General features: G+C 38.2%; 1 protein-coding gene across 3 annotated transcripts in view; it reads left to right on the top strand.

The window, feature by feature from the left end:
* Nucleotides 1–21,051, top strand: part of Arhgap18 (Rho GTPase activating protein 18) — a 202,462-nt gene that overhangs the window by 133,406 nt on the left and 48,005 nt on the right. For all 3 annotated transcript variants that reach the window (XM_076927976.1, XM_076927975.1, XM_076927974.1), the window contains exons 2-5: nt 3,983–4,182; nt 8,050–8,285; nt 12,584–12,644; nt 18,886–19,064. In XM_076927976.1, the coding sequence (XP_076784091.1) occupies nt 3,983–4,182; nt 8,050–8,285; nt 12,584–12,644; nt 18,886–19,064 (676 nt within the window). The remainder of the gene's footprint in view (nt 1–3,982; nt 4,183–8,049; nt 8,286–12,583; nt 12,645–18,885; nt 19,065–21,051) is intronic.

Below are 21,051 nucleotides of genomic sequence, written 5' to 3'. Positions count from 1 at the left end.
ATGATTAAGGACATTGGCAAGGTGGGGTTTTTGAAATGATATTTTAATTCTTTGTCATCATACTGCAAATATGGAGATACTATTGGAATAAATCCCATTTTTAAAAAATGGAAGTTTGCAAAAACTAAACAAAAACAAGCAAAGAAGTAGGTGAAGGGGCACTAGGAAGGCAGCCTGCTTCTCTCAGTAGGACTTCCTGGAGCCATACCACTAAGTTGCTCCTTTTCAGACCATTAGTGTTTTGAGAAGTGGAAGATCAGTGGTTTTCAAAGTGTGGTTGGGGACATGGGGAAACATAAAATTCCTTTCAGGGGACTCAAAATCTAAACGGTCTTCATAGTGTCATTGTGCTGTTTGCTTTTTTGGTTCTCCTTCTGTCGTGAGAACATAATGGCATACCCTGGGGCCTGTGGGACATAGCCAGAGACTGAGTGTAGCAGAAGATACAAGCATGCAGATGGCCTCTGTGAAGCTGGGCATTAAAGGTAGTTTCACAAAGAATACTGCTGCTTATTAATCTCCCTTCTCATTCATTTTTTTGGTCTTTCTTTCTTTCTTTCTTTCTTTCTTTCTTTCTTTTTCCTCCTTCTCCTCCTCCTCCTCCTTCTTCTTCATCTCCTCCTCCTTCTCTTCCCTCCTCTTCCCTCCTCCTCCCTCTTCCTCCCTCCTCCTCCCTTTTTCCTCCATTCCCTTCTCTCTTCCTTTCTTCTGTTCTTCCTTCCATTCTTTCTTTTCTTTCTTTTTTCTTTCTCCTTCTTGTTTTTCTTGTTTGCTGTTATTTTCTTTCTTTGTCATCTTTCTCATTGTCTTTGTGGTTGTCTTCTTCTTCTTTGTGTTCTTGTTCTTCCTCCAAAAACATTACATTCTTAGCAAATGAACAGTGCTTAATTTTTTTCATCTTTAATATCTAATGCTGCAATAACAATAGATAAAGAATACACCAGGGAAAGCTTTCAGCACCACGTGCTGGCTGAGATAGTGTGGAAATGAAATCTCCTTCTGCTTGACTTCATTATACCTAGCAGGTGGTGCTTTATGGTTTTGAACTCGAGTTTCAGAATGAGCATTAATATAAAAGACCTAGTATTTAAAACAAAGAAGAGAAAATAGGCTAACTGACCACTTACCAGGATGGTTTTAAGAAGGTTCCTTGTCTTTAGCTCTTGTCTGTATGTAGAATAAAGGTTAGATATGTTTTCAGTTGAAAAAAGGGATACAGTACGTGAACTGACCACACCTGAAAGAAAGTTTGTATTAAAAGAAAAAAACCTAGATTGACAGAATCAAGCAAAGGGTAAGCAATTATTAATCATTTGCTGCATCCCATTCTTTAATATTTTAAATGGAAAATATGGACCAATAATATCTACCAGTAATACAAAAATGAAATTAAAACAAAACAAAACAAAAACCGGTTCATGATATAGTGATTTTTGTTTGCCAGGTAATCACAAATGGATTTAGTGCCCAAGAAACAATATTGAGTCATTTCATCAGTATTGAGATATAAGATTGGTGCTCTGTGTATGTTTTAAAGGCAGGGTTTGACAGAGATGATACAGCTATGTAACAATGCTGTAATTCAGTGCCCTGGAATTTTTCTGCACATGCACTTAATGGAAATTTACCGGAAATTTCTTGCCGGAATAAACACATTCTCTTCAGGAGTGAAAGGCTTGAGGTTCTTCTATTCAGGTGTACCTCTTTTCTGTGAGCAGATAAACCAAATTATTTGGTATTAGTTATTATACTTCTAGTTCACAGGACTCATCTTGGTCTCCAACAGGGACCGTAAGAGCTAGAGGTATGGAATAAGAAAATGGCAGCCAATTTTAGACTTCAGTAAGAGAGAAAACAAAAGCAAGGACAGGATACCCACATCGTTAACAGAAATAAACAGAAGCAAAAATGAATGGGGAACATCTGTGAATTGGCTTTCGCTATCCTGATGGGTGTCCTGATTAAAGATGTGAACCACACACAGGTGAACAGAGCCTCTGATCCTGAAAATATAAACATTTTATAAGACAGGGTGACTTTTTATGAATGATTTTCAGTCAAGATTGAAAATTCTACACTGACAGTCCTGATTATCCAGTGATAAGTGGGGTCAGTCGCCTGGCTTGGGAGCTACATTCCTGTGACATAACCCGGATGAGTGGGGTAGGAGGGAAGATGGATGTAGCCTTTGAGTTAAGGATGGAGGAGGCCCACAGTGGGCAGTGGAGACTGGATGAAAGAGATTCCCAAACCTTCCTCCATTTCCTCCCTAACCCTGCCCCTGAAATCCACTTCAAAGTTGCTGTCAGGGAAAGAAGCATTATTTATGGTGTGGGTGTCTCACTCCATAGCCCAAGGTGACCTTACATTTGCAATGCTGCTCTCTTAGTCTACTGAGTGTTGAGATTGCTAGCTTAGGGTGCCATGCCCTACTCCAAAGAGAGCCTGTAATGAGCCTTCCTTACATTTTCACAAGCAGCATTAATAAAATACGTAAGATCCAGAGAACCAACCTTAGCAAATAAACCCTGCCTACCAGCGCATCACAGCTAACCGTCTACTTATGGCTCAGTTCTTTGGAAGGTTTTTGGCTTTTCATTTTAACAAACTATTTGGAATTCAACTGGATAGATTTGTCTGAGTTTAAGGACCCGCTCCTTCACATGGCATTAAGAGCCTACTCTTTAAATAATGATTGGAAAGATCGATTTAGATGTGAGAATATCATTCATGGATTGCTAAAGAATTTTATTTCATTATGTTTCTCTTTATTGTCAATATGTACAGAAAATTAAACTGGTCTAGCAATTATTGCTTCTTAGCAGTCCTTCTTGGAAGATAAAATACACTTTGAAATTAGAATAATAAAACACTTTCTACCAGTTATTATCCCCCACTCAAACAGTACTTTTTAAATAGAAAAGCATTTTATGTAAAGCAAAAAAATACCAGAGATGAAAGTGTTGCTTCTTTGAAGTACTTACATGCCATTTTCTTTCTCTCTGTAAATAATAAAAAATGAAAATTCATTTCTATTCTGTATTGGTTTTCATTGTAAATTCTCACAATTCAATGTCAGAAGTAAGTGGGATGTAGGTCTAAGGAAAAGTAGTTTACTTGATGTGACAAAGATGTCGTTCAAGGGCTGCTGAGAGAGGCGGGAGGTTGTCTGCCAAGGCAGCGCTTGCTGCCATGTCTGGTGACCACAGTTCAATGCTAGGACCTACGCTGCAGCAAGAGAGAGAGAACTGAGTCTGCTGAGTTGTACCTCGGCTTCCACACAAACTCCATGATTTGTGAGCCCTCTCCTACCTACAATAAAGAAATGTAATGAAAGTAAATCCCATTCAATTCATTCTTTTCATAAATAACAGGAAATGTCAGAGGCAATTTCAAGTTATTCAGAATTTCCAGTAAATGAGTATTTAACCATGTTAGAAATTATTTATATGTACAAGTCATGAGTACATTTATAAGTTTTTAAAGTGCTTTCTTCAGTAGACTATAAAGGAAATTTCATAAATTAGCTTCCATATATTTCACTATGGACAATAAGATAGAAATGGTGATAGCACCTTATTCACGATGGCCGCAATTGACTATAAGTTGGTTGACTTGGTGTATAAATATAATTGATAAAAGTTATGTACTACATAAAATTTACTTCCTATCTCTTTGTGAATAGTCAATAATCAAGATTCCGCTGTTTTCCAAATACAAAGCATTATATTTAAATGTGTCTAAGTGAAAGGACAAGTTAAGTTGTTTTTTTATTCCATATCATTCTTTTGGGTAGAGCATGCAACTTAAATGAATCATCAAACCATTTCCCATGGAGTGTTACTGACCATAGCATCCCTCAATTAACAAAACCAGGGTGAACTTAAGGAGTTTCTAGATTCCCCAGTTCTGTACTGTGATGTTTTAGAAATGATGCCAGTTTCTCATCTGAAATGAACCACGTTTTGTTTTGCATTTATAGTCACAGATATGGTCAGTATACCATGAACTCAGAAAGCTCCACCAAAGCTTCAGAGAGGCCTCCATTTGATCGATCAAGTTCTCAGGATTCTTTGGATGAAGTATCAATGGAAGCCTATTGGACAGAACTAGAAAACATCAAGAGGTCGAATGAAAATCGTCAAGAAGGTCAAGAGGCCATAGTTGTCAAAGAGCCTGATGGTAATGTCTAAGTGAATAAGATATGTCTTTTTTAGTAGAAATGGATGACCAGGAAGGAAGAGAACAGATCCCACATAACCCTGATAATTGCCTTTGAACTTGAACGTTACTGGATAATAGCAGATATAAGAGTCCAGTTACCAGTGTTGTACCTGGTACAAACTCACTTTGTAGTGATAGCCATTCCATTAGAAATTCAGTTAGATTTGTAGCTTAAAATCATCTACACTGACTTTAATTCCTTTCATGATATATTAGCCTCAAGGCCTTTTCATCTGCAGGATGTGTGGATGGCGATGGTAAGCTTTCAACTTTGCAGTGGTTCAGTTTTTCCATTTGTCAAATAGCTTGATTTGTTAGAACTATTTTGTTTTGAAGTCTGTTTTTTTTTTTTTTTTTATCTCAGAGTGTGTTGCTGTAATCTTTCTGCTTAAAGGAAGAACAAATAATTTTATTATAATACTTTTTCATATACGGTAATCTTTTGAACATTTGAAGATACTTATCTTGTTTGTAGCCAATACATTTCTGCATGGCAGACAGGTATGAGTAACCTGTGTGTGGTTGATTTGACTAGATCTTGTCCTGCATTTTTCAGCACAGCATCCAGACAGCATGCTTTGCTAAAGGAAGGATACATCTTTGGATGCTAAAGACACAAGCATTTTCAGCTTCCTTAGATGCTTATTTCTGGAAGTTAGCACATCGGTTTTCCTATTTTTCTTCCCAACAGTATTTTATATACATTTTACTATTATACTTGGGATTCTAAAATAAACATGCAATACTTCACTTTTTTAATATTTTTCTTAATCTTTGTACTATTTCCTTAATTTTTTAAATTCACAAAGTCACCATATCTGTGATGCCTGATTTGTCATCAAAACTGTGGCCTTCTTTCTGTGCTATTCATAAATACGTATGTATATTTTTGTACTAGTAGTTATATAAATGCCAAAAAAGATAAAGTCATTTTCAGTTCTGTGATCTATTAATATAGACATCCTCAACTCTCACTTCGGTGTCTAATGAACTACTAAGTTAAGTAACCCTATAAATAGGACTTTTTTCTTTTCTATGATGTTTCTTTTTTAAAAAAATCTACCAGTAGTAATCTGGGGCCTGGCTTCTTGTTTAACGAGGTCTCACTACATACAACATAATTGTTTTCAATTTTTTAATCCTCCTGCCTCAGCCTTCTAAGAGCGGGATTCCAGTTTAATATTTCTCAGACTAATAAAAGAAAACCACAGTCAACAAATTTGATTTCTCATTCACTTTCTCCTGTAGTTTCCTAAATACATTATGAGTAAAACTTATCTTATTTGTTGTAATTATTATCTTTCATGTGTTTCAAGACAGAAGCAACTAGCCAGTCATGTTTCCCTAACATTAACAATATGTTAGGGAAAACCACAAATAAGCTTTGGCTGATAATTGTCCAAACTTAAGTTGAATTAACAGAAGATGAAAACCAATGAACATAATTCTATATGCTCATATTTTCTTAGGTATTATTATTATTACTATTACCATTATTATTACAGCTCTCCTGGAACTCACCATAGATCAGGCTGGCCTCCCACTTTTAGAGATTCATCTGCTCTTGCCTTCTGTGCTGAGATTAAAGGCATGAGCCACAGTGCCCGCCTTTTCCTAGATTTTAAATAGTTTTTGAGTTTTCCTTCTATTTTTAATGTACTGAGTGGGTGTGACAACCTTGCTTTCCTTGTCATGACAATGTCAAACTCACTCCTCACCGTCACTCTGGGTGGCACACCTGGAGCACCGTTTTACCTGTCTCTCCATCAGTAATCGCAATGGCCAACTGTTTTCCTCGAGGGTCAGGCTATCGATGCTTGATTCTACATTCAAGGAGTTACTCTAGTGCAGAAGGACAGACATCAGTCACGAGCGACACAGATGATAACATTTACAAAATATTGTTGGGAGCCGGCTTTTAGGAGAAAGCGGCTAGATCTTTGCAGCCATCTGGAACCATATACCCTGATAAGAGATTTGGTTTTCAATAGCCTACAACAGCTGAAGCACACTCTGATATCCCACATATTTTGTGTTGTTGTTTATTGCCCCAGCTGCAAGGTGCACGTGGTAGCCATGCCTGCAAGGCATGCGGTTCACATGCTGTCCACGTGCTATCCAGGCCATACATGCATGTAAGGCAAACGTGCTATCCACGCCTGTAAGGCTTACGTCATATCAACACCTGCAAGGCACGTGGTATCCACGCGCCTACAAGGCACGAGGCAAAAGCTTATAAATACCCCAGATTTCCCTTCAATAAATTAGACTTGAGACTTGAGACTTGATCAGAACCTCTGTCTTGTCTCCATTCTTTGCGTCTCCTGCCCCAAGAACCCCACTCTCTCTCTTGACCAGAGCACTTAGCCCCAAAGCGTTGAGGCGGAGCAGGCTGCAACATTTTGGCCCCCAAGCGAGTATGGGGGGGGGGGGGTCGCGACAAAATATCACCATTTTTGGTCCGGAAGTAACTCTGATGTCTCTCCTTTAATTTATACAAGAAAAAGCAGAATTCAATATGGTCAAGACTCTGAAATGTGGTGTAGACTTTTGTTTGTGTTATATTTTACCTGTCCTTACTTGCTTATTTCTCTCTAAACGTGGTGCTTGAGGTCACTCTATTCTAGATTTCCATCTGTTTTTCTATAAGCATCATTAGGTCTTAGATAATATAGCATCCCTTGACATACAGGAAATGATTGGTTCCAGGACTCCCAGAGAACCCAAATCAACAGATAGATACTAAAATGTCCTTTATGAGTTTGCAAAAACCTATTTATGTACTCTTCTATTCTTGAAATCATCTCTGTGTTATTTAGAGTTTTTGACGCAATGCAAAGTACTATACAGATAGTTATGATGTGTTTAGGGAATGACAAGAAATTAAATGTCTATGGTCAGGCTTGGTTGGGTATGAAGGAGTCTGTTACAGAGGGCAGGAGAACTTAGAGTCTGCTTGAGCTACATAGTGAAACTCTGTTTAAAGAAAAATAAAAAATAAAGAAATGGAAATACATAGATCAGGCACTGCTTTTAGCAGCACATCAAATCTAGGTCAGTTGAATCTTCAGATGCAGAGACAACAGATGTGGAAGGCAACTGTATTTAGTTTATAGTTGAGTTCCTACTTTCCTTGTTCTCATCTCAATGATTCCGTTATCTAATTAGTTTTCATGCAATCTCTCTTTTCATTTTCATTGAAAATAATGTGCTTTAAGAAATTTTTTGATATCTATATTATCTGATGTACCCATTTGAGAAAAAAAATTAGAAAATTTAATTTGAAATTCCCTGTTTTATTTTTTTCACTACTTTTCCATATGTCCCATTAGCTACATGGAACTGAGAAAAGAAAGCCTTTTGGAGATTAGTGTTAGGCTCCAAGACAGCCTTGAATTCAAGCCAAGAAACTAGGCCTCCATGCATGCTAATACTAACTTCCTGTGCTACCCGCTGGAATGTGTTATTTCTTCATTGCTTGCTCACCTCTAGGAGAATGACAGTACAAACTCCCTCAGTTAATATGCAGGAAGTTGTGGAGGTTAATTACATGTGAAACAATTTTAAAATTTTTAATTAAGCATATATGAAATTGACCCAAAATTTGCTATCACTATGGCCAGAGAGTATGGCAGTTGTCCAAGTTTCAAATAATAATTCTCAGCTCCATGGCTTGGTTATAATAGAAGCATTTCAGTCAGGATTTCTGATAGTCTAAAAATATGAACTTTTTATTCTTTGTGATTTCAAAAACATTTCTTTCTTTCTTTCTTTCTTTTTTTTTTTTTTTTTTTTTTTTTTTTTTTTTTTTTTTATCCACTTTAGAGGGAGAACTGGAAGAAGAATGGCTCAAGGAGGCGGGTCTGTCCAATCTTTTTGGAGAGTCTGCTGATGACCCGCAGGAAAGCATCGTGTTTTTATCTACACTGACCCGGACTCAGGCAGCAGCTGTTCAGAAACGTGTAGAAACAGTCTCCCAGACCTTAAGGAAGAAAAACAAACAGCACCACATTCCCGACGTCAGAGACATATTTGCTCACCAGAGAGAGGCACAAGAAAAAGTAAGATTCTTTTCTGATGTGAAAGCAAGTGATGAAATACGTAGAGTCACCTGGACCAGTCCAGTTTAATTGACGTCATTACAAACGTAATGAGCACCTGTTCTATACCCAGTGTCAAAACACTATGTTGGCAGTGAACTAGCCTTCTTTAGTTTTTCCCTTCTAGAAGTTACCCCAGAGGAACAAATACCCAAGCAAGTTCAAATTTCATGCAATAATTCTGTACTAGGGAAAAAGGGGTCCTTGGAGTAGATGTGTCTGTCACACCATTGAGTAGGCCAAAGTATTAGAGAAGGCCTACACAGCCTGGGTGCCAGTTGTTTCTGACAAAAAAAGCAGGACCCAAGACATTAATCCTTATCTATTTTTGCTTGAGGAAACAGTTGGATTTCCAGTTCACTGAAGGATAGAACTGGAGTATCAGGCAAGTAATAGCAACCCAGGAACTGGGTCCTTGAGATGTGAAGGAATGTCCTCTTTGTGTCTAGCCCCCTGCACCTCACATAGCGTATAGATCTGAATTAAGATGAACCCAAATGGTTAATGTTTCCAAAGAAGATGCGGATGCTGATGGAAACTGAAGAGTGTTAAGTGAAGAGACTTTAGGAGACAGTAGAAGTACTAGACCTGTGTGGCCCTGAATAGTGGTGTGCAGACTAGCCCACTGAGAGAACACCCAAAGTTTATCTATGAGGAAATAAGGAGCTTGCGTTGGATTAAAATAATCATATGGAACTTTTGTCAAGAAGATCTTGCTAACGAGGGAAAGTCCCCTGAACTAAATGGTGTTTGTAAGAGCATAGAAAATTTTGCTTCCTGGCCCTGTCAGCTCCGTTTTAGAAAGTTCAGTAGAATCATTGAGAGAGTAACAAGAGGATTCATGAATATTGGATCTAATGACAACATTAACAGTAGCAATTGCTGCCATAGCTACTGAGCTAACTGTTCTACCTGCTTGAGCTCATTGAATCCCCACAGCTGTCTTCTGAGTGAGGCGCGATCATTCCCACCCTGTGGCTGAGGTTCATAGACTTTAAGTAACTTGCTCAATGTTCTCTAGATGCTAGCCCCAAAGTTGTCTGACTTTAAAGCATTTTCTCTCCTGCAGTATTTCCACTTTCAAACATGACTCTGATAGTAAGCAGTCTGAACTTGAGAATCCATTTATGGTATAAGCAGTGGGCAATAAAAGTTTCATGGCTTTTCATAAAAAGCAGAATGGAAGAGTTTATATTAAAGACACTTTGTTGTTGTTGATGCTGTTACATAGAGAGCCTTTACTTTTTACAATTGCTTTGCTTTTCTGCAAAATCCCTTCAGTTGCAGGCTGTTACTTTTCTTGCATGGCCAAGTGTAGTTCAAATTCATCCCATTTACAGGAAATTCCTGGGTCAATCGATTGCTCCAGGCACTTGTATAAGTTACATTTTTGTTTGCTATCCAGGGGTTATTTGGGCCATCTACCAGTGTTGGAAGATGGAACTAGGCTTTCAATTATAGAAAAATGAATGGTAAGGATATACAATATGACGTTTCCTTCCTCATTAAAGAACACTGTTCCTCCCTAGCCCTGCCCACTAAGAAAGCTCAGAGGAAGTGAGAAGCAGGAATGGGCAGACTTAGCAAAATATATGGTGGGGATTCCTGCTAGTCTTGAGGACAGTGTTGCTACTTGGTGCTAAAAGAAAGTTTTGATTTTCCCAGTAAATTCCTAGAAAAGTGTAACCCACATGGTTTAGAATCTAAGATCATTGGTGGCTTTTTATTATTGGTTTGGTGTCATTAAGAGAGAAGTAACACAAACACATTAAGATAATGTTTTCCTTTGCTGGATACCTTTAGTTGAAATGCCACTATTCTGTAGAAGATGACTTTCGATCCCCCCCCCCCCCCATCTTTGTTTGTGGTTCTTATCTTCTGGGATAAATGTGTATTCAGCTTTTCCAGTGTCCATACTTAAGCACAAAGTCTGTGCTGACACCAGGAAATTTAATGCATAAATGAATCCATATGCATGCCTATCTTCAATTACTAACAAAAACAGTCTGACCACATATTCCATATATATATATATATATATATATATATATATATATATATATATATATTATATATATTAGAATCCCTGGCTGTGTTCATTGTGCCATGGAAAGCCAACCTTCTGAAGCCTTAGAAGCAGAGAGAAGGAGAATGTCTTATTGTAACCAACTAAGGCGTACCATTGACCATACAAAGTGTCACTCTGTGACTTGACATTGTCTTGAGTGCTATAAGTCTCTAACTCATGTGTTAATGCCATATTGATACCAGTTCTGGTAAAACAGTGATTGAGAGAGGAGAGTCCTTTGTGGATAACAAATACACACACATACACACACACACACACACACACACACACACACACACACAAAGATATACATATAGATATATATCTGAGATTAATTGTGTGGAAACTAGACGGGCTAGTTTTTGAATGTATAGATGGAATCCAGTAGAGTGATTATTAAAAATAATCCATTCAAATGGACCTCTGTATAGTTGGCCCAGGGTCCCTTTCCCAGAGTCAACTGTCATAGAGCCCCATCTGAAGCTAGTTCTAACTCATCATGTTTATAACCCTTGAAGGGCCATATCTCTAAGGTGTCATGCTCATGGCAGCAATTTCTTTAGCAAAAGAAAAGAATTCCTTTGAATATGTCACTGCTTATTGCCAATTGGTTTTAATTTATCTCACATTTCTTTAAACCACTTATTTTGTGTGTACGTATTTGTATATGGGCGTATGCACACACGTTTGGAGGCCAGAAGTTGACATTGAGTATCTTTGTCAATCACTCTCCACCTTATTTTTGGAGACAGAATCTATCACTGAAGCCAAAGCCAACCAATTTGGCTAGAGTGGCTGGCCAGAAAACTTTAGGAATTTATGTGTCTCTACCAGATACACACTTCCCTACTCAGATGTTTACACACATGCTGGGTTTGAACTTGGGTCTTCATGTTTGTGTTTGTATAGCAAGCACACTACTCTTTGAGCTATCTCATTTTTAAGATTATCATTTATTTGTTTGTTTATTTATTAGAAGACACGGCCTCTCCTTGTAGTCCAGTCTAGCCTTGAACCCATTATACCAACCAAGACTTGTCTCAAACTCATGAGAATTCTTCTGTCTCAGTCTCCAGAGTGCTTGGGAATACATACTTGGCTGGCCACTATGTTTTTTTTTTAAGAATTTTTATTTAAATTTTAATGTGGTAGCTAATACTTTTGTTTGATGATAGAATTCTTGAGCTAAACCCTACATACTATATGATCACCCAATAAAGCATAGAACTCAGTCTGGGAATGATTGTCTGCATGATGCAGGCCAGGTGACAAGTAAACTATATCAACAACACTAAGAACAGCAACAAAAAAGAAGTTATTTTCTTTACAGGTGCAGTGACTGTTTAGCCGCCCATGTTCCAGTAATAACTCCTCATCTGTTCTTATGCAAGGGACCCTAATTAAACTTGTAGGTCACCCCTCTCCCCCAAAAATAGACATGGAGAAGGGTACTTGTTTGGATCAATAAAGAGCATGAGAGCAAAAGACAATAGGAGAAGGTATTAAGGGTTGTTGAATATATGCATGTGTAAATTTATAAAAAAATAAGTATTTAAAAACCAGTAAAAAAGAGGTGTATAATCCAGCGATTTCCGCCATCATCACAGTCAATTATGACACATTTTTATTCCGTGCCCTGCAAGGAAAGCTCATACCCATCAACAATTACTTCCTATATTGTCCTGAATACTTGGGCAAATGTGGACCTTTGGGTCTGTGTGATTTGCCTGTGCTGGACTTTTCAGATAAATGGAATCACAATATACATGGCTTTTCGTGACTGTTCCTTTCACATAACATAATATTCATCAATGTCGAAGCATGTTTTTGGACTTTTTTGTTGTTGTTGTTGCTAAATACTATGTCAGGGTTTGAGTAAACCTCATATATCCACTCATTGCTGGATGTTGCTAACTTTTCATCTAGATAGCAGTGTTTCAGATAACGGGGACACTCTTGGCATCTTTCCTGTTCCCAGTTGTGCGCGGTGTGTGTTTCACTGCTATAAGTAACCATACACTCACTGGATGATTGTCTATTGATTATAACCGGGGCACTCTGTTTTATGCCTGTGACTTGTAGTCCGAGTCCATTTCCTGTTCTCTGATGGTTATAATGGGATTATTTACAATGCTGTTTCCTCTAGTTGTGAGTTCTCTAGATGACTAAGTGGCTCCTTTTCTCTGTTCAGTCTCCAGATGACTCAGACTTGCGGTCAGTCAGAGCAAACGAAAACAAAGGCCAAGGAGATGGTATGTTGTACGTGTGCTCTTGGTTGTCTTTTTAATTACTGTAATAAACATAACTCTAACATAGTCCCTTCAATTCTCCTGAGCAACTTCTATGAAAGTATTAATGTAAGGTTAATAATACAGATAAATACATGATTCTGGACAGAGTTGACCCTTTATTATTTTTATGTATGTTTCCATCTGATCTCAATGTACGTATATATCTTCATGAATTATTATCATATCTAAAGTGACATGGAGAGCCTTTTGCTTCATTCCGTATACTTAAGAATCTTTCCTGGTTAATGACCGCTCTTCAGAACGGAAGCCATGTTTTCTGTACCATGCCTCTGGACTTCGGAGTTAGTACCCGTTTTGTGAATTAGAAGCTCTAAATTGATAAATGGTTTCGTTTTCAGAAATTTTAGAGAAACCTAAAGAAAAAGATTGTTTCTTTAAAAATAAATTATAGTTCTCCTTTTCATGCGTTTCACATTAAACATTTATTTCAGAGATGAATTAGAAATTAAAATGAACATAAAGATTCTATCAAGTGCTATGAAGAAAAAGTTTACAATTATTGTGTTTATAAGAAGCAAAAATTTGCCGGGCAGTGGTGGCGCATGCCTTTAATCCCAGCACTTGGGAGGCAGAGGCAGGTGGATTTCTGAGTTCGAGGCCAGCCTGGTCTACAGAGTGAGTTCCAGGACAGCCAGGACTACACAGAGAAACCCGAAACCCTGTCTCAAAAAACAAAAAAGAATAAATAAATAAAAAGCAAAAATGTTCTTAGTTCAGGTCCTAGGTTGACCCTTAAAACATTCGTCCACTAGTTACTTAAACACTGACACAGATGAACTGTGCAGTTACATTCTCAACTCCTTAGCATGTGAGGCATTTGTACATGGTTGTGTGGCCCTGGGCTTTGAAGTGGCAGGGTGGAGGAATGGCTGTCTGATAAACTAGAGACCCTAGGAGCATCCCCAACCTTCCTTTAAAATTCTTCTTTAGGACAGAGTTGTATGAGAAGATTTAGAAATCTGAGAACACATCTACCATCTTTGTTTATGTAGAATTTTCTCAGCACTTCTCTCTTGTATTCCCACCAGAAAAATAAAGGCATACAGTACACACATATGTATGAGACCATCATGAGTGTGAGCACACACACATATATGAATATCACACATGTGAGTACACACACACACAGACACACTCACGCACACATACATTTATAAGAACACTCTCTTCTCTCTTTTTTTGGAGGCCTCTGTAGCAACATGTGCTGTGTCAGAATGAACCATTGAGTATTTCCCCCTGTCTGTGTGCCAGCAGACACTGAAGTGGCACCCAGGCTGGCAGGGCTGGCCTTAGCCTGCTGGAGAGCTGGGTCCTCAGAAACACAGACGGATCTTTTGTGTGAGTGTCAATATGCTTTGGGGAAGAGTGACTGCCAGTTGCTTAACAGATATTGGGGAGAACATTGTCCTTTCTTCATGTTTTCGTCTCTTGCCAGACATCATAATGTAGGCTATAGGAACAAAGGTTCTGTGAGACAAGTCAGTTACATGATCGCTTTCAGGCTGAGACTGCATTGGGCAAGAGAGATGTGACAAACTTGTGGCCTGATTTATATCTGTTTCTGCTGGAAGGGAAAACAGTAGGAAGCAAGCTGCCAGCCAAGTCACCAGGTAGCTGCTGCTGCTGCACCTGCACTTGTTTGGGACAGGGCCCGCTCCTTTGCTTATCATGAACTAATGGTGTTTTAAACACATTGGAAAATTCAGAAAGAGATTTTTCTAGATTTATGTCAGTCTTTGTTGTTGCTGCTCTGATAAAACCATTCAAAAGCAGCTCGAGGGAGAAAAGCATTTATTTAGCTTACAAGTTACAGTCTCTCATTCAGGGAAGCCAAGGCAGGAACACAAGCAATAGATGGATGGTGCTTTTTGTCTTTTTTCCAGGTTCAGGGGAAGAAGCTGTGTTTCTTATTCAAGTTGGGGACACTTGTCAAGGGATTGCACTGCCAACAGTAGGCTCAATCCTGCTACATCCATTAATAGTCAAGGAAATGCCACACAGACATGCCCACGGGCCAATCTGATGGAGGCAGTTCCTCAATTCAGCTTTCTTCTACTCAAGTGTATTAAGTTGACAATTAAGGTTAGCCATCATCTATATGCAAGGAAACATTATCTGGAGTTTGTAAAGCCAGGCTGGTTCTGGTTAAAATCTGACAGCACAAGTGTCTAATCTAAATGTTTTCCCCACACTTGAGTTTTTATTCATTCTGAACTGCCTGTTTTGGAGCTGGAGAGGTAGTTGAGCAGTTAAGAACACCCTGGTTCCATTCACAGGACCTACCACCATCTGTAACAACAGTGCGAGGGAATCTTCTGGTCTCTTCTGGGCACTACATACATGTGGTGCACAGACAAACATATAAAAACACTAATTGTGGGCTGGAGAGGTGGCTCAGTGGTTAAGAGCACTGACTGCTCTTCCAGAGGTCCTGAGTTCAATTCCCAGCAGCTACTGGTGGCTCACAACCCTCTCTTATGTAATCTGATGCTCTCTTCTGGCACACAAATGTACATAGAGCAATCATATACATAAAATAAATAGATCCCTAAAAAACCACCAGTTACAAATAAAATTAAAAATAGACCTTTAAAAAGAAGTTCACATTAAAAAATAATAGACTTTGAATGTTGCAAGTATTGTCATATTTCACATTAATTTATGTTCTTCACTCTTCATAAAATTATACAACTCTGTGAAAGGCCCAGCATTTATATTTATTTATACATATTAAAAATTAATACTTAAATTTTTTATAGTGGGGCTGGAGAGATGGCTCAGAGGTTAAGAACACTGGCTGCTTGCTTTTCCAGAGGTCCTGAGTTCAATTCCCAGCAACCACATGGTGGCTCACAACCATCTGTAATGGGATCCGATGCCCTCTTCTGGTGTGTCTGAATATAGCAACAGTGTACTCATATAAATGAAATAAATAAATCTAAAAAAAATATTTTTTTTTATAGTGATCTGTATATTTTTAATTTTTATTTCCACAAGAGAAAAAAAGTATTTTTAAAATAGGTATTTCTATTATTTTGGATAACTGGGCAATTTTTTTAAAGTAATTATATAAGTTAGCCTTGTTGCCTTCTTTAAAATCAGAAAGGACTGGAGGGAGGGATGGTTCAATCACCGAAGGGCTTACAAGTAAAATGCTAGCCCTGTAAGGATATGAGGATTTGGGTAGGATTCCCACAATCTATATAGAAAAGCCAGATACACATAATGTTCCACATACGTGTGTACACACCTGTGAGTCCATGTGTACAAATCAATGAACACATATAAACATAGAAAAGAGGAAATTGATTAAAGAAATTATATGCACTGGACGGGTCGGTCTAGACAGGTGGGTCTCTAGGTTTGCTGCTCAGCTGGACTAGCCTATTTGTTAAGCCAATGGTCTCAGACTACTTGTCTCAAGGATAAAGCAGACAAAGCTGAATGAGTGCAAACCACTGCACTCGAGAATGCACAAATGCACACGTACACACACACACGTACACACACACACACACACACGCACACGCACGGAAAATAGAGTAAAGAAATTATATTATTTACACTTGTGGACTTAACAGGCAAGGGATTCATGTCAGTATTTTCCTTTAAGTTCTCTGTGTGAGTCTGATGGACCCATGGTTTTCCTTAGCCACATCGCTGTCCGCTGTTAGCTGTGACCACTGTCACGGACAGTCATTTTCTTTGTCCTCTGCCTGAACTTGGTTTCACATTTGAACCGAGGTTTGTGGATTTGGTGCTTTTTGTTCTTGTGGCCCTATTTTCTAGAGGGAATGAATTTGTTTTAGGTGTGTTCTGCATGACTCTGTTTTGGGCATATTTATTTTGGTTTGCAAAAGGAGGATATGATTATTGTAACTGACATCGAAGCATTGAAGAGAATCAATTTTAAAATCTTGTCCACTGACATCTGGAAGCTAAAAGCAGCTTCTAATTTACAAAAATGGCTAATCATTTTTTTTTCATTGAATGGTTTCCTAGGAAACCAATAATGTATTCACAGCAAAACATATAACTATATAAACCAATGGGAAATAAAATTAATTTTTGTTTTGACATATATGATAATACTTTAAAAATTAATCATAAACATTATTAAGTATTCTACTTAAAATTGTCACAGACTGTTGAAAAACACAAACATAACATAGATGGGATCAGATAATAGCATGTTGGAGCTTTCCATTTATTTTTATTTCGGGGTTTGACGTGGGTACAGGCTTGCTTGCTTGCTTGTCTAACTAAAAGCTTGCCTAAGAGCCAGCTGACCTGGCTCACACTAAAAATCTAGGCTTTCTGTAGGTTTCACCTTGGCTATAGAGAAGCATTAAAACAAAGGTAAGACCTTTGTGAGTCTCACATGGCTATGTTGCCACATGGTCATGAAGCTGGCTCTGCTTCACTGTGAGAATGGATAAAACTGGATTCGTAGCTAAGCTTTAGTTTTATTTTGATTGAAACAGAAGTTTTTTTTTTTTTAATGTTCTATTAAGCAATGACAAAAATTGTTCTGAGCAGTGGCCTTTAAATGATATACCTCTGGATTTCTGACATGTACTTATTACATTTTTAAAAGTAACTACCTATTGTATCTTTTTGTTTTACAGTGTCCAATATTAGTAGGCAAACATACAAAGTACTGTTTTTGCTTTGTTTTGTTTTATTGTTTGAGACAGGGTTTCATTTTGCTCAGTCAGAAAGTAAATCACTATTTTGATTGGAAGCAAGTACTAATCATGCCCAGGTGTCAGTTTAATTATTTACTTGGGGTTTATTAATTTATTTAAGTTTGTTCACTATTGTAAATTATGTATTGTGTATAGGTATGTGTACTATTATTGTGTACATGTACGCTGCATGTGTGTGTGTGTAAATGTACATGCTATGGTGTACATGTGGAGGTCAGAGAACAACTTTGAGTTATTTACTATTGTGAACATGTAAGCTGCATGTGTGTGTGTTCGTGCATGTCTGTGTAGACATGCACACGCTATCGTGCACATGTGAAGGTCAGAGAACAACTTTCATACGATAGCTCTCTCTTTTTACTGTGGGATCCAGGGACGGAACTTTGGTTGTGAGGCCTGCATGGCAATGCTTTCACGCTCTGAGTCACCTGCTTTTAGAGACAGATTCTCCTGGCCCTGGTGGCCTCAGAGTCGCCATGCAGTGATGATGACATTGAGCTCTTGTGTTCTTAGCATCCGTCCTCCGTGCTGGAGTCACAGGGATGGGCAGCCGTGACAGGCTGTCTCTTTTCAGTTCATGGCATCTTGTAAATTATTATAAGTCAGTGTTGGGTAGTGGAGAGCAACCTCAGCGTTCACGCTAGCATTTTTCTAAAGTGAGTTGTTAGGAAAGAGAAAAATTTACCAAGGCAGTTTGGAAGTGTGTTCTTCCATCCCAAAAGTTGTTGTTTTTATCAAAGAAAAAAAAAAAAAAAAAAAAAAAAACCTCAATGTTAATTACTTCTTAGAGGATCGGCAGCAGACAAAATAAAAAAAGCCCACATAAAAATTTTAAAATGTTGATGCAAATACCCACAGCTTCTTGGACTCATGCTGGAAGGGGCCTCTGTGCTCTTTAATAAAATCAGCTACAAAACCTGTTCATTCTTGTACCAGGCACCTCCAGATTCCACTTTCGGAGCGGTGACCTGTTGGCATCAGCTGTTGTTTTGGAATTTTTACCATGCTACATAGGTAACATTCCAGAAAATTTTAGGGTGTGGAAGGACGTCTGCTCCAAGATGTATTCCACTCTGAAGAAGGTTAAGGAAAGGCAGGAGGCAGAGATACAATGTATCACCTCTCGCTTTTCTGCTTTTAGTTCCTTGAGACAGCATAAAGCAGCAGCTGCATCTACTAAACTTTCTGAGACTTTCCATTGAGTTTGATGCCTTCTGGTAGTCTTTTGAATTTATACCCAGTCTAAAAACTATGACCACAAAGACTCCCAAGTTGGACTCCGGTTTATCAGTCACCTCTTTCAGCTTTCACTCCATGAACCACTGGTACAATCCCTCCTGTAAACATTGTGTTATCAAAATGGCAGTAAATTGTTGCCTAGAGAAATGTCTATTCTTCCCACAGGTCTGGTTAATGGATTGTAAGTTTTTAAAATAAAAGGCGTGCAGCTGAGTTCTCTTTTTCTCTCTTAGACCAGCCATCTAGTGGGGTTGTTGATAACAAGGAGCTAACGCCACTGGTGCCTGAGGACATACCTGCCTCTGAAACAGACATCAATCTGGAGGTGTCATTTGCGGAACAAGCCGTCAATCAGAAGGAGTTCAGTAAGGAGAGGACACAGAAGATCAAAGGCAATAATGCCTCTTTGCCAGTATGTAGTACACATTCAAATGGCTTTAAAAGAATTTCTTTTGAACAAGCTTTGTATTTTTAAAATTCACAACCTACAGGAAAGTTGGTGGCATAACATAGCAAGTATTACATTGCCATCAACAGCTGCCTCAGTCTTCCGGGGCTTGGGTTATAAGCAAGCCGTCACACGCACCCCTAGATCTGCTGGTCACCTCTCTTGTTCAGATCGTGCCTTTCCTCCTGTGCCATATCCCAGCACATAATAAACTTTGAGAGTTTATTGAAGGCACGTTGTTAAATTCAGGTGAGTCTCACCCTCAGTCTCCTTCTGTCCCCACAGTGTAGTTTCCTATTTCTATGTGTTTATAAACTAATTGATATCAGTTATACCAGATTTGGGTTCCTGGGTTTGATTTGATCTAGATGCTTTATATATGTGGTCATGTTTTCCCTATTGGTGAGTATCTGCATACATTTTTTGTGTTATTAAAGCTTTGGTTCAGAGCCATACCTAACTCCACTAATTTATTAATGATCCGAATGGATGAGGTTCTAATATTTTCTTTTTTTTCCCATCTATTATACTGGATATTTCCTTTAAGAAATCAATTATCAAGATGGTTTATTTTTCTGTTAATGTAAGTTTCCACTTTTTTTTTTTTTTTTTTTTTTGTTTATTTGGTATCTTTTGCATCTATTACCAGAGACCAATTTATGTCTGTGTGTGTTTATAAAAAATGGTCTCTTAAACCATAAATTCATACATGTTTAATGATACCATGGGAAAATATCTCTAGGCTTATCTAATGAATTTTTTGCTCAAGACTTAAAAGTGTCTCTATTTGCAAGTATCTTTAGTCTCACGAAGTAGACATCTCTGCCTTGGCCACGGTGCTGGGTGCTGGGAGTGTTCAGTTCTCTGCGCTCATTCTCACTTGGGAGCCCTGTTCAGTGAAGATGTAGGGTTTCATCTTCTTTTCTTCCATGCTGAGAAGCACAGTCTTTGGAAATGGCAGCCGACAGTGTGTGTACTGTCAAAAATATCCTTGCTTGTTTATTCTGCATTAATACATAACATTATGAGAATGCTTGAGCTGGCCACACTCTGTGTGAGCACTTCAGAATGATTTAAACTTCATTTCTTCAGCCATTTATGCTCTTCTATATGTCCCAAATGGGACTTGATACAGTAGAGCTAGGAACTATAGCTTTTTAAGGGAGATTCTCTGCATGGTTGGGTTAATTTGCTTTGGTTTGGGTTTATTCTCAATATTTAAAGTTTGCTTTTTCTTAAAATATTATTTTATTTTCTAAGAGTATGAGATAGTTGTATGACCCAAAAGGCAAATATAAATCAAAGTAAAATAATTCTGGCTTCTATCTTTGACTGATTCACCCTGTTTCGGCCCTTTATAAAAAATTGCCCCTTGGATTTATTTATTTTAAAATATTTGTACACTTTTGTGGTGAGTGTTTTGTTTACATGAATATATGTGCACCGTGTGTTTGCCCAGTGCTCACACAGGTCAGAAAGAGCGTGTCAGATCCCCTGCAGCTGGAGTTACAGATGGACTGTGAGCCAGTATGTGGGTTCTGGGAACCAAATCCACATTCATAGCAAGAACACCAAGTGCTTAGAGAGCTTTTGTTATTCTGTTTCCCTAAGAATATTTGCCCACTGCTCATGTTTTTATCTGTCTTGGTTCTATTATTTTATTTTATTTTATTTTATTGTCTTAACTTTTTCAGGGCTCCTAACATAATAAGGCAAAGGCATCCTTTCCATTTCTTTCCCTGAATGCGCTCTTCTCTACTGTAAGGCTGTGTCTTCATATATTGAAGCAGCTCTCGTAAATTTTAAGGGATCTATTCTCAAGGCTTAATGGGGAAAGTAGAGTAGATTTTAAACGTTGGCATACAGTAATGATCACCACCGCCATCCTCCCTAAAATAAGGAGAGCTCTCAGTGTGGCTGAGTCCTCCTCACTGAAGACAAAAAGCCTTGA

The sequence above is a fragment of the Arvicanthis niloticus genome, chromosome 30, assembly GCF_011762505.2.
Source record: "Arvicanthis niloticus isolate mArvNil1 chromosome 30, mArvNil1.pat.X, whole genome shotgun sequence".
NCBI lineage: Eukaryota > Metazoa > Chordata > Mammalia > Rodentia > Muridae > Arvicanthis > Arvicanthis niloticus.
The sequence above is the reverse complement of the archived record's forward strand: the minus strand, read 5'-3'. Positions and strand labels throughout refer to the sequence as shown.